The 14,901-nt window shown below is 34.2% G+C and overlaps 1 protein-coding gene across 2 annotated transcripts in view; it reads right to left on the bottom strand.

The window, feature by feature from the left end:
- The window catches only part of LOC105467210 (ADAM metallopeptidase with thrombospondin type 1 motif 19), a 282,043-nt gene that overhangs the window by 114,095 nt on the left and 153,047 nt on the right, over positions 1-14,901 (bottom strand). For both annotated transcript variants that reach the window (XM_011716699.3, XM_024788331.2), the window contains exons 9-10: positions 9,155-9,295; positions 7,496-7,646 (exon numbers count right to left, since the gene is read on the bottom strand). In XM_011716699.3, coding sequence (XP_011715001.3) covers positions 7,496-7,646; positions 9,155-9,295 — 292 coding nt within the window. The remainder of the gene's footprint in view (positions 1-7,495; positions 7,647-9,154; positions 9,296-14,901) is intronic.

Raw genomic sequence — 14,901 nt, forward strand, 5'->3', positions numbered from 1 at the left:
ACCAATTGCTTAGGAGTCAGGAACAAGGCCATCCAAGAAGTCAGCCATTAATTCTGCAAATTAATGCAGAAGAGTGAGCTATTATTGCCTGCGATCAAGATGTTTCACCAGAATCTCTACATCTGTGCCTTTAAACATTTTGCAGATGTAAGTTGTTATCCTAAGGGTAAATTTATATCATTAATTATTGCATAATGCTGAGCCTCCAGTGTTTGTATTTAAATATCTGTTTATAAGTATGGAAGAGAAACATCTAATTTAGATGCTATGGCCCAACTTCCTTTGTCAGATTCAGAGTTACCTTGTTTTTAAGATTCTGCCTGAAACACACATGTTGAAGGTTGCTATGAACGCTCACACTACAAAGCTTGATATTTATTTGTAGTTGATTAGAAATAAGCTGGTCATAAGGATGCCATAAGGATGCCTAATTGAATTATGAATAAGCTGTGAAACAAGCTACTTGCCCAATAGCATAAGTAGGCTTTTATGTAGTTATTGCATTAATATTCTAAAAGGTTATCATGTTATCTTGATATATTTCTGAGACTCAAGTGTTTTACATGAGTGAAAAATTTAGAATCAGTACCCCATTATTCAATTGATTCACTTATTCATTCACCAAGTATTTATTGAACACTTATTTGGATGCTAGAGATACAATGACAAAGGGGCTGACAACTTTGATAATGTGAAGGAGCTTACTATACAGGAGATTTGTTTTGTATAGCACTTAAATGACAGATTGGCAGGTATGGTGACTCCACATAGAGCCAATTGACGGTGTATATGTATGTAGCAGAACTACAGTCATGCTTTGCTTAATGATGGAAATACATTTTGAGAAATGTGTCATTAGGCAATGTAGTCATTGTGTGAACATTGTAGAGTGTACTTACACAAGCCTAGATGATAGCCTACTATACACCTGGGCTATATGGTGTATCCCATTGTTTCTAAGCTACAAACCTGTATGGCATGTTACTGTACTGTATATTTTAGGCAACTATAAAACAATCCTAAGTATTTGTACATCTAAACATAGAAATGTTACAGTAAAAATACAGATTATAATCTTATAAGACCATTGTTGTATATGTGGTCCATTGACTGAAATGTCATTATGTAGTGCAAACTATTTTCAGTCTTCCACAGTTAGAACTATTTTCTGCTATATTTTTAAGTTATACTTCCTGACACATTATATATTCAGACATTCCCATATAGCTTCAAATAATGGTGTGTCAAACCCTTTGGGAAAAAATATCAACCCTCTAATCTCAGCCTTTATTTTGCTCCACTTGTCTTCAGTTTTTTTAAAAAAATTTGTTTTATACTTTAATTCTAAGTTCAGGGGTATATTACAGGTTTGCTATGTAGCTAAACTCAATGTCACAGGGGTTTGTTGTACAGATGATTTCATCCCCCACGTACTAAGCCTAGTACTCAACAGCTATTTTTTCTGATCCTCTCCCTCCTCCTACCCTCCAGTCTTCAGTAGGCCCCAGTGTCTATTTTCCCTTCTTTGTGTTCATGAGTTATTATTATTCAGCTCCCAATTATAAGTGAGAACAAACAGTATTTGGTTTTTTGTTCCTGCATTAGTTTGCTAAGGATAATGGCCTTCACCTCCATCCATGTTCCTGCAAAAGACATGATCTCGTTCTTTTTTATTGCTGTATAGTATTCCATAGTGTACATGTACCACATTTTCTTTATCCAACCTGTCACTAGTGGGCGTTTAGGTTAATTCTATGTCTTTGCTATTGTGAACAGTGCTGCAGTGAACATTCACATGCATGTGTCTTTATAGTGGAACGATTTATATTGCTTTGGGTATATACCCAGTAATGGGATTGCTGGGTTGAATGGTAGTTATGGGTAGTTATGTTTTTAGCTCTTTGAGGAATTGCCACACTGCTTTCCAATGGTGGAACTAATTTACACTCCCATTAACAGTGTATAAGTCTTCCCCTTTCTCTGCAACCTCACCAGCATCTGTTATTTTTTTATTTTCTAGTAATAGCCATTCTGACTGGTATGAGATGTTATCTCATTGTCGTTTTGATATGTATTTATCCAATGATCAGTGTTACTGACTTTTTTTTAATATGCTTGTTGGCTGCATGTCTTTTGGAAAGTGTCTGTTCATGTTCTTTGCCCACTTTTTAATGGAGTCGGTTTTTCCTTTTAAATTTGTTTAAGTTCCTCCCATTCTTAAGGTTGTCTCTTTACTCTATTGATGGTTTCTTTTGCTGTGCAGAGCTCTTAAGTTTAATTAGATCCCATTTATCAAATTTTGTTTTTGCTGAAATTGCTTTTGGGATCTTTGTCATGAAATCTTTGCCCATTCCTATGGGCAAAAAATAGTACAGACGAGTATTGCCTAGGTTGTTTTCCAGGGCTTTTACAGTTTTAGGTTTTACATTTAAGTCTTCAGCTTTTGACACAGCTGATCAGTCTCTCTTTGAGAAATGTCCTCCTCACATTGCCTCCAGGATCTTAATTTGCTTTGGTTATATTCCTACCTCAACATACTTCAGAATTTTGTTTTTTCTTTCTCATTTTCCGAAACTCCAAATATTGCATTGACTTGGGTCTTAGTCCTTGAAACTTTTCTAACTCATTTCCAATTGTTATTTGGTATCATGTCCCCAATATCTTATACTTCTTAATGAATTCCAAATATATATCACGGACCTGCTTACATTCCTCCTTGGATGTGTAATGGGCATCTCAAAACATGACCCACAGTGAATCCCAGGGCATTTCGCATTCTGTTTTCTCCTGCTATATTCCTCCCAAGATAAATGCATAGCTTATTCTTCCACTTTCTTTAGATCTCTAAACAAATGTCACCTTCTCTAGGAAACTTTCCCAGGTCACCTTATGTGAAATAACACCATCCCAACCATCTACCTTGGTAGTACTTCCTGTTTTATCTGAGTTTATATTTCTTCTAAACAATTATCACCAACTGACATATTAGATATGCATTTGCTTATTTTATATTTCCTCCAACTAAAATGTAAGTTCCATGGAGGCAAGGTCTTTGATTCCTGCTGTATTATTAGTGCTTCACACAGTGCCTGCATAGTACTTAGAACTTAATAAATATTTGTCAAATCAATGACTAAATATGTAAATGATCTTTTCTATGGTTCTAGCTAGCTATCTGTCATCTATTAGGTTACTACACTTTACAAGCTATACTGATTTGGGACTGGAATATAAAAGTGGAGAGAAAATAAAAAGAACATTTCTGGACATCTTAAACATAAAACTTAACTTTATTAGCACAACCTGTAATTTAAAAACAAGGCAACATCCTAGGATATTGAGAAACAGATTGTAAAAACCCAAATAAACAATCATATTTTCAGAGATCAAGGAAAAAAAATCTGTGCAGGTAGGTTAGTGGGAAATAATCACATGAATAGAGCAAAGAGCTTAGCAAAAGAAATCAATTAAGATACTGGTTGAAACTGATAGTATAGGTGCTATAGGAGACAAAAAAAATTAGTTTAAATACAAGAGCTGATCTAAGGGTTTTCCCATAGAGAAGACAATAGAGCATATAAAGAAGTTTGAGTTCCATAAGACACTGGAGAGCATAGTGGTTACAGTGCATTCTATTTTTTGGGATTTAGACACAATCTGAGTTTAGATCTAGCATTCTCTGTTAATAGGTATAAGAACTTCAAATTATTATTTAACTGCTCTAGACCTCAAATTGTTGATTTGTAAAATGGGACTAGACAATAACTATGGCATTTAATGGTTATAAGAATCAAATTATGGTTTTAGGTCTAACATTTAAGTCTTTAATCCATCTTGAAAAAATTTTAAATGTTAGACCTAAAACCATAAAAACCCTAGAAGAAAACCTAGGTGATACCATTCAGGACATAGGCATGGGCAAGGACTTCATGACTAAAACACCCAAAGCAATAGCAACAAAAGCCAAAATGGACAAATGCGATCTAATTCAACTAAAGAGCTTCTGCACAGCAAAAGAAACTACCATCAGAGTGAACAGGCAACCTACAGAATGGGAGAAAATTTTTGCAATCTATTCATCTGACAAAGGACTAACATCCAGAATATACAAAGAACTTAAACAAATTTATAAGAAAAAAATCAAACAACCCCATCAAAAAGTGAGCTAAAGATATGAACAGACACTTTTCAAAGGAAGACATTTATGCAGCCAATAGACACATGAAAACATGCTCTTCATCACTGGTCATTAGAGAAATGCAAATCAAAACTGCAATGAGATCCCACCTCATACCAGTTAGAATGACGATCATTAAAAATTCAGGAAACAACAGGTGCTGGAGAGGATGTGGAGAAATAGGAACACTTTTACACTGTTGGTGGGACTGTAAACTAGTTCAACCATTGTGGAAGACAGTGTGGCGATTCCTCAAGGATCTAGAACTAGAAATACCATTTGACCCAGCCATCCCATTACTGGGTATATACCCAAAGGATTATAAATCATGCTACTGTAAAGATACATGCACATATATGTTTATTGCAGCACTATTCACAGTAGCAAACACTTGGAACCAACCCAAATGTCCATCAATGATAGACTGGATTAAGAAAATGTGGCACATATACACCATGGAATACTACGCAGCCATAAAAAGGGTGAGTTCATGTTCTTTGTAGTGACATGGATGCAGCTGGAAACCATCATTCTCAGCAAACTGTCGCAAGGTCAGAAAACCAAACACTGCATGTTCTCACTCATAGGTGGGAATTGAACAATGAGAACACTTGGACAAAGGGCGGGGAACATCACACACTGGGATCTGTTGTTGGGTGGGAGGATGGGGGAGGGATAGCATTAGGAGAAATACCTAATGTAAATGATGAGTTAACGGGTGCAGCAAACCAACACGGCACATGTACACATATGTAACAAACCTGCAGGTTGTGCACATGTACCCTAGAACCTAAAGTATAATAAAAGAAAAAGAATCAAATTACATCATAAAAATAAATAATTTAACACACTATATGGAAGATATTTAGAGGTCAAAACATTGTAGAATGGCACTAGCAAAATTTAATTGCAATGTGATATATTAAAATAATATCTTTTTTTTTTTAAATTAAGATCTACCTTTTGCAAAATGTCAGGCAGTCGTTACTGCAATAAATTTCAAAATTACTCCAAGGTAATAAGAACATCACTATCCAGAGCTATAAACTGTCCTGTGTAGCTTAGGGTATTTCATAAGCAATGGGCTCTAATAAGGAAATCTTGCTCTTATTTCCTATTACCTGTGTCTCAGTTTGAGCCTACCTATGTAAGCTGACCCAATTCATTATTTTTTTTTTATTGTACTTTAAGTTCTAGGGTACATGTGCACAACATGCAGGTTTGTTACATATGTATACTTGTGCCATGTTGGTGTGCTGCACCCATCAACTCGTCAGCACCCTAAAAGCTTGTAAAATAGTAATTATGGAAAAGAATCTACAATTTAACAGAATCATGTGTGTAGTTGATCATCTACTGAGTTTTTACAGCAGGAATGCTTTATAGAAGATGAACATTTTGGATGAACTGATCCATTGATCAGTTCTATCAGTTCTCTATATCTCATGAACTGAAACTGTCTCCTGTGCAATGCTCCAGTGACAGTGAACACAGACAGCCTACTTTGTTGCCTAAAATAATGGTAACTTCAGCCTGTAAAAGTGTCTGCCCACAAACCCAAACCTTTGTACCTCAGAAACTTTCATTTTACCGTGAATATTTAAGGAAGAAGATTGTGACCAGACTTTTGATTGTCTAAAGATTCAGAGGTGAAAGCAGAGTGAAGGAGGTTAGTAGATGAGGTCAGAGAGGTACTGGAGACAGACCTTACAGAAATAATGTCATAATTGTCACACATGATATGGAGTTCCAAGGATCCATGGTTGTGCCACATGTAAACCCTTTGGCATTAGATCACACATAGCAACACCAGTTCCTTTCAAGCTCCACTATTGCCAGATGAGTATTACAGTCCATACAGCCTTTTACACATCACATTTGATGCAGCTCCAACTCCATACATTCACTCATTTTAATTCTAAATCTGTTCACTGGATATTTCACTTACTCTGTGCCAGTCCCTAGGCTAGATGCTGGAGAAACTCACTCTGCCCTCATGCAGCTTACACACTGGTGGGTGAAACTGATCAAAAGCAATTAATAAATAAGTGCAAAACTCTTTTAATAAGAACCACAAAGCAAAGACAGCATTCAACACATTATAATGTCATATGCTTTGTTCCTTATAATGGATCTTAATTATGCTGAGTTACCCAAAACAGCATTATCCTCAACAAAGCCAAACTCCTTTGAGACATTCACAAAAACTGTGGCTGGGCGAAATAGGCTATGTTTCAGCGATACTTAACCAATTTACTCTCAGTGTGGTTATCGGTTTACTCCTGAAGTACAATGTGTATATGTGTGTGTGTGAGGAGGAGGTGAGAGGAGATGGGCAGATAGGGGATGGCCAGCAGGAAAGAAAAAAAAGGGGTTAATAGAGCTTAAACTCTTCCATCAGTTAAGAAGGTAATTTTGCTTCATCCTTTAGAATTTATGGACTTAATACTACTGTCTTCTCTGAGTAATTACTGACTATTGGAATATTAATACATAAACACTGCTTTACCATTATACATTTTCCCTTTTCTTCCAGTTTATGTAGAAATGTACTCTCTTAATTTTTGTTCCTATAAAAGATACTTTTAAAATTTTATTTTTAGGGTTAAAATATATAGTTCCTCCTCCACAATTACATGTTCATATATAGCTTTTATCACATTTTTACCCATTTCCATGTAAGAAAATACAGCTGGCCCTCCCTGTTTGTAGTTTCCACATCCAGGGATCCAACCAACCACAGATACAAAAAATATTTTTAAAAAACAACAATACAACAATATAAATAATACAAATAATAAAATAACATAGTATAATAATTACATAGTACTTAAAATGTATCAGGTTCTGTAAGTAATCTAGGGATGATTTAAAGTATTTGAGAGGATGTGGGTAGGTTATATGCAAATACTACATTATTTTTCATAAGGGACTTTAGCAGCTGGGACTTTTGGTATCTGCTCAGGGAACGAGATGTGGGTACTGAAACCAATTCCTGCAGATATGGAGAGAAAACTATATGGGATTTAAAATAGAAGCATTGAACTGACATAATAAAAATGCTTCCCTGACATCAATGTAATTTTCAAAGTAGAAATTATTAGGTCTTTCTTTATTGACTTTGACTAAATGCTCACATCTTATTTCTATCACTTCCAAGGTATAAGAAAAAAATGCACAAACCTTTTCTTAAAAAATCCTTCTTTTATATATTGGGGTATTTTTGATCCACAAACCGTAAAATAAAGTTACCTTCTCCTACCAGTCAATACTTCTAAACAATGAATGAACGCACAAAAACCCCACCTGGATTTTTACCTGCATCTCCTGACAAAAAGAAGCCAAAGGCCCAAAAAGGATCTGGCATTGTTCATCAGCAGTGTATGTCATCCCTGGCAGCTTGGAGGGAACCATCACAGAATTGACACTCTGCGGGTTTGTTTGTAGCAAGCAGTTACTGGCCTTTGACCTGGCAATAGGTAGGTATGTGTAAAATTTTGAATTTAATGTAAAAAGCTGATATGATTAGTTAGCATATAACAATAAACACTTTTATAATATCAAAAATATACTTTTACTCTTTTTGCTCTTCCATTGAATATTCCTAGAAATTATTCTATATGTCAAAAATCATTTATTTACAATGAAGATAATCATAATAAATAATTTTCAAATTAAAAGAACTTTATGGTGTAAAAAATACATTCATATGAATTAACTCAGCTGATCTACATAACACTGTGAGTTCAGTGTTATTTTATGCATTTAATAGGTATACAAGCTCAGAATCAGAGAGTAACTTGCCCAAAAGTAGTATGTGAATGTAAGATATCAGCTATATTTTGGGGATTTAAAGAATGTATGGAAAGCATCCTCAGCTGAATATTAACAGTGTAGATATATTTGTGCTTGACATTGTAATACAACTTTGTATACAACTCTGTAATATATTTTAAAGTGGTATTTTATGTCATAGGAGTCCTGAGTCATGTGAAGGCAGCCGTACAAAATCATGCATGTTTCTTAGGAACTCATTAGGGCCTACAGAAGGGCTGCTGATGCAGCTACTGATGGTGTGTCTGAAATATCACATGCTCTGAGTGCTCTTCTCTAGACTGTTACGACAAAGAGCATGCACAGCATATATTGTACATATTTTAGAGCAAAGCTATGGAATGTGAGAAACATTATAGTTTGATAGATTTCGTAGCCATTTGATAGAAAAATTGGCTTAACTATTTAAAGGATATAGAAAAGTGAATAAAGTTCATCTGTGCAGTGAGTTTAGCAAGATAGGTGTTCCTGTATTTCTCATTAAGACTTGTTTTGGATATCTTAAGCATCTCACTAACTACTTTGCATATTTCTTACTGCTTCAGGTGATCCTTCTATAATTATAGAAATAAGGGCTTTAAAAATGAACAAGTGCTTTAAAATGAAAATGAGAGCAACAGTAATATTTTTCATTTACTTTTCCAACAAGACAGAAGCTAAGTGTTACTGCCACTGAATGTGGAAAAGAAGAGACTCAAGGGCTATGATAATGGTGAAAACTATTTATTAATGAAAAAATAGTTGAAGCGTATTACAAATGAAAAGTGAAGATTTTGTTAGAGGGGCTCTGATCTTCATGATAACAGATGTGCTGGGTGATGAACAGTGTGAATATTTCCACTGGGAATAATTGAAGAGGCAATTAAATACTGTGACAGATTTTTAAAATCATTATAGCAATTTTTCAATCTTACAAATAATCTTAACTGTCCTTTTTGAAAAATGTAGAAATTAAAAAGCAGGGGGTTAAATAACATGTCCCAAACTACACCATGAGTCAATGGAAAAGTCAGGATTGGAACCAAGTGCCTTCATTTTTACTCTGGTGGCCTTTCCACTTTGCCACACTGGCTTCTCTATTTATAAAAAGTAACAGCACACATAAAACACTCACAAGGCAAAAACAATAAGTGACCTCCATACCTGAGAAATCTTTCCAAATCTTCCTTGCTACATCGAGACCATGAAACATCACCAAGATTCTGTCCTTTAATCCATTCACCAGACATGATATGAAGACCATCAGCACACGATGGGTGGTCGTTGTCATGGTTAATGCCCATGCTGATTTGGAATATAATAAAATTTTAAAATTTACACTAAGTAAATGTTACTTGTTAACTTTTTGTAACTGCAGTTAAATAATGATTAAAACACTTAAAATACTGGGAGCCAAATTTGTTTTAAGGAAATTAGATTCAAAATAAAATTAGATTTCAGATTAAGTTACTTTTTAAATTTTGTTACCCCAATTTAAGGTAAATATTTTTATTTAATAAAAAAATATTTCCCTAATCAACCTACAAAATGACATGTTTAGGTCCTTCATACTGAAATGATCTATAGATATATTCTTTGCATAGTAGTATGTGTGAAACTCAGAAATAATACATTTATATTTAACCATACTAGATTCTTCTTGTTGCCTGAATCAAATTTTTTTCAAAATTTGATTTGAATACACATCTTTTATCAAATTTGAAACCTCATTAATCTATTAATTTCCTATGTCTTTACCATGCACTTCATTAGACCATCCTCTTCCTCCCACATCATATAACACAAATTATCCTGGCCATCTTTATCTTTTTCAATGAATCCTGCATCTGTTGAAATTGTATTCTAAAAGTTGGACTTATTTCTAAATAGATGTTCTAGAAATACCTTAAATTTAGTATGTCTACAGACTGCCTTTCTTACTTTCTCTTTCAATTCTCTATTTACTCCTCTATTCTATTTTTTTCTTGCTCTCTTTTTATGCTTTTGCTAGCTAGTAAGTTCTGCCAAATAAAGAATCTTCAAGTCATCATTTATTTTTTTCCTTTCCTGAATTATCGCATAGGCTCTATTTTATTTATTGTTAGAGGCAAGCCCTGCCAACTCTACCTTCTAAGTATTTCACTCAACTGTCATCTCCCTTCTATCCTATAGTTACTATTTAAATTATTGTATTCTATCCTTATTATAGTATATACAAAGTCTTGAGTTGTTATGGTATTGTACCTGGGTTCTGTCCCTCTAATCTTTACCAACATTCTCCCTTCCCCTTCTCCTACACTGCCCCAGTGAGAACTATTTAAAACACAATCTGCCTATGCCATTCCTATGTTTTCTCATTATCCATATGGCAATTTCCAGCTCTTTAACATGATACATAGCCCCTTCATATTCTTCTACATTATTATTAGATTTTTTCTTCAGCAATACCAAATGACTTGTAATTTCCCAAACATTATATTGTTTCTTTTTTTTTTTTTTTTTTTTGAGACGGAGTCTCGCTCTGTCACCCAGGCTGGAGTGCAGTGGCCGGATCTCAGCTCACTGCAAGCTCCGCCTCCCGGGTTCATGCCATTCTCCAGCCTCAGCCTCCCGAGTAGCTGGGACTACAGGCGCCCGCCGCCTCGCCCGGCTAGTTTTTTGTATTTCTTAATAGAGACGGGGTTTCACCATGTTAGCCAGGATGGTCTCGATCTCCTGACCTCGTGATCCGCCCGTCTCGGCCTCCCAAAGTGCTGGGATTACAGGCTTGAGCCACCGCGCCCGGCCTTATATTGTTTCTTATTTTCTTGCAGTTAATTGTTACTTGGCATTTTCTAGGTATCATAAATCATATAAGGGAATTTATAAACTTGTGTTAAACAACAAAATGTAGTAGAAATGATTATAATATGCATTTTGCAGATGAGAAGTAACTTGTCCAAGATTATACAATGAGAAATTGGAAAGTAATAATGTTTGAACTGAGCTCTAGAAGTCATGTGATTAACCATTCCACATTGGGCATCTATAAATTCCATCCTCCAACCCCATATGCTGTCTACAGTGCCTCTCCTTCAGCTTCTTTGCCTGGACAAACTCAAATTCTACTTAATCATCAACATTAATGCGGTTTACTTTTATCAGGTTTTCTTTCACTATCCCCTACCTCACCCATTTGTAATATCTCTTCTGGGAACAACACAGGATTCTGTGAACAACATGGTTACAGCATTTCCTATATTGCATTATACATTTTTACTTCTGGTTCATTCTCCAAATTCTTGAGACTCTGTAACCAATGTTGAATCATGGGTTCAATGATCATGTAGAAAAAAAATTATATAGTCTCTTGTGAATTCTCATAATGAGGCCAGTAAAATAATTTTTGTGGATGAGAGTTAGTACTGAAGAAGCAGAGAAGAGTCCATTTGTGTACATGCATAGCCTGAGATAATAGCAGGATAGTCCACTGTTCTCTTTTCTTCTTCTGTTATGGTCTAGATAATAAATAAAATTGTTTTCATAATGAAAAATTCACAAGAATATCTATATTGTGTTTTAAAACACGAAATTAGAAGAACTGTTGCAGAAATTGCTAAGGGAAATTACAATTAGAGTACCTATGTTTCCTCAAATCAAAATAAAATTTTTAAAAACTACCAAACTATATTTTTAAGATGAATTATAAGTTTGAATCAAAATTGTTACAATTAAATATGTTTTTGAAGGAAGAAAATATGAAAGGAATAAATAAATTCCATCCATATCATTAATGAATTAAGACTAATTATATCACCATGCTAACTTTAACTATAAAAATTATGGTATAAATAAAACTGAAATACATTATTGAATATTACTTTTCACTTTTGGTGTTAGAAAAATTCACCAGTGAGTCATATTTTTCTTTCCTATTCTAATAAATTTCTTCAAATAGGGTCTGTAGCAACACATATTAATAGAATAAATAACAGAGAAAATAGGAAGATAAATGTTTTCATACTTAGAAGATAAAGAGGAAAAATAAGAGAGTATATGGAATAGGTATGAACCAGTTCAATTAAAATATTAGAAGGCAGAGTAAAAAGATGTTGAAATTAGAAAGTAACTTAATCTCTGTATCTTCCCCTTATTTCACCAAAGACAAGTTAAAAAACAATAAATAAACATGCCTTAGTTGCCTTATTTGCTAAATATACTTTCTTGACTGATTTGTGGTGATGACTGCATAAGCATGATATGTAGTACCTGAACAATGCCTGGAATACAGACAGAATCCATAATGATCCTTTATAACAGGGAAATAAATCAGAGAAATTTTATTATATCATTCTAATTTGTCAAAAGATACATAAACAGATTTATCATTAATTACATTAAATTCACTCTACTGTATTTGCTTTCTTTGGTGAAAGTGTGCGCTTCAGAAAAACCAAGAAAATAACAATCAAAAGAATTTACTTAGATATTAAGTTAAAATAAGAAATTATAAATATGGCACAATATCACAAATCAGTAAAAGTGGCTTAATTTAATTCTAACTGTGTGGTTCAAATGCAGCCCATCAGTGTCCTGTCTCCTCTCTACCATGGATTCTGGCTACAGCACACATCACTGGGTGACCTGTTAATTAACAACCACTTGCCATTTGGAACGTGCTTGACTCTTCCATCTGTGGTGGCATAATCTTTCAAACCATACACAAATGCTATTATTTTTGAAAGGTAACTAGTCTTTCTCAGAAATAATAAACCCTCCTAAATAATGTGTTCCTATGAGGGAAGGAGAGGGATTGCTTCCAAGATTTGGCAATTTGGACATTTTCCCAATATCGTGTAATAGGATTTTCTAAATATGGAGGATTACAACCTCTTATCCAGATAATAATTTTCCTTTTGGGATCCTGGTCCTGATTCTGATATAACAAATTAGCTTCAGCCATGGGGAGCTCTGGTGATTCAAACATTGTTTACCAGTAGTTAAATTTTCCTGAAGCCATTTAACTCATAACAGAAAAAATTATCATTAAATTGGGACAGGTTTTTTTAACCACACATCTGGAATTATCAGGAAACACTGCTTAGTCTTGACTTTATAGGTTTGAAATAAAACAATTAATTGTGCACCTTAATCTGTGCCAGCTACTCTATTAACCACTGACAAAGATGATATCACTTATTCCTCACAATATTCCCATAATGTTTCTATTATTATGACTTCTATTTTACAAATGAGGAAGGTGCTGAGGTTAATGGTGAAGCTGTGACTCAAACCCGGGCAGTCTGATGCTCACACAGATGAACCTCTGAACTATCACACAATAGTGCTTTTCTTTCTGGATCAAAACTCTCCACTTTTGGAGATGATTTGTTTTCCGAACAATTTTAAATGCCTCTGTTCTTTTAGCAGAAATGCACCTCTACATGTAGAACCTTATAACCAAGTTACATGCATTGCATGAAAAACATTCTCTAAGTAAGACATTAGTAACACCTCTACTCACACTGCAATTGAACTACATTTTAATAATCTCAGTTTAAATTCATTTTGACAAAGAGCCTTGGGCAAATAAACTCTTCACTAACATTGTACATGGTTGTCAAGTCAACTGAAAAAATATTTTTATCATATAAAACTTCTCAACTTGTTTAAAAGTCTTTGCCAGGAAGTTTTGTGATATCCTGCGGAAAGCTGGAGAAGCATTTGGATTTTGAAGATGGTCCCTTTTGATGTTTAAAGAATTAGAGAGGAGAAGCCTTATGAATTCACTCACTTTTTTGGATAATTTGGAAAGGATCTGATTTGTAAACAGTAATATTTTAAAAGAGTAGGCTTTTTGTGCTGAATGCATTAAGCATTTTTATGACATAGTATTTCCCACTAAAGCCATATATTATGTGGAAACATTAATAAAAGAAAGAAACAAACTATTACAATGTCTTACTGGAAGTAGATTATATTTATACAAAATGACATTTAATTTCATATTTCTTAGAATTCAGTGGGTATATCTAATTCAATATAATTTCACTATTGTGTGTTCACGGAGAAAAAATTTAGACATTAAGATATACAATATATTTTTGTATCATATTTCTTTTAATATTTTAAGTCATTTCAATTTGCACAAACAATGAAACCTACTTTTATTAGCAAGTCAAAAGGCTATATAAAAGCAAGGTAAAAAATAAGAGGTTAAAAGAAGAAAAGTAGAGGTACAAAAAGAGATTCCTTTTGACTTTGTTGTGCATTATATTACAGGTTTATCTAACAATGCACATACACTTGTTGAGAACCCACTACTGTGCTGAGCTGGAGTCACAAAGATAAATAAGAATCAGTTCCTACACTCAAAGAGTGTATTATCTACTAGGATTGGAACACTGTCCCTTGCTCTTGTATAGCAAATGAATGCCTGGATCCTGTTTGCCCTATATTCCTTAAACCTCTACCGCTTATCTGCCCCTTTTCAATTCTATTGCTATCAACCAAAATTGGTGCTGATTCTTTTTACTTCTGGATTATTGTAATGTCTGCCTGACTGTCCTCCTGCTCTTCAACTCTTTGCCTCTTAAACCATGCTTTAATGGTGCTAGTTTCTTATGAGCGTATTAATATAAAAAAGCTAATTTCCTATGTAAAAGCTTTTCATTAGCCCTGGCAAGCAGAGATTCTAAAAGTGTGAATAATGAACCACTTGCATCAGAATCATAGGGCATGAGGACATAAGAGTAGTTAAAATGCAGATTCATGGGCCTTCCCCCAGTGAATTAAAATAGAATATTTAGAGGTAAGGCCTAAGAAATAGCATTTTGACACATTTTCTAGATGATTCTTATTTACTCAAAATTCTGGAAAGCAATGATCTACAGGATGAAATCCATTCTTTATCTCATTATTCAAAACATCTG

The sequence above is a fragment of the Macaca nemestrina genome, chromosome 6, assembly GCF_043159975.1.
Source record: "Macaca nemestrina isolate mMacNem1 chromosome 6, mMacNem.hap1, whole genome shotgun sequence".
Classification (NCBI taxonomy): domain Eukaryota; kingdom Metazoa; phylum Chordata; class Mammalia; order Primates; family Cercopithecidae; genus Macaca; species Macaca nemestrina.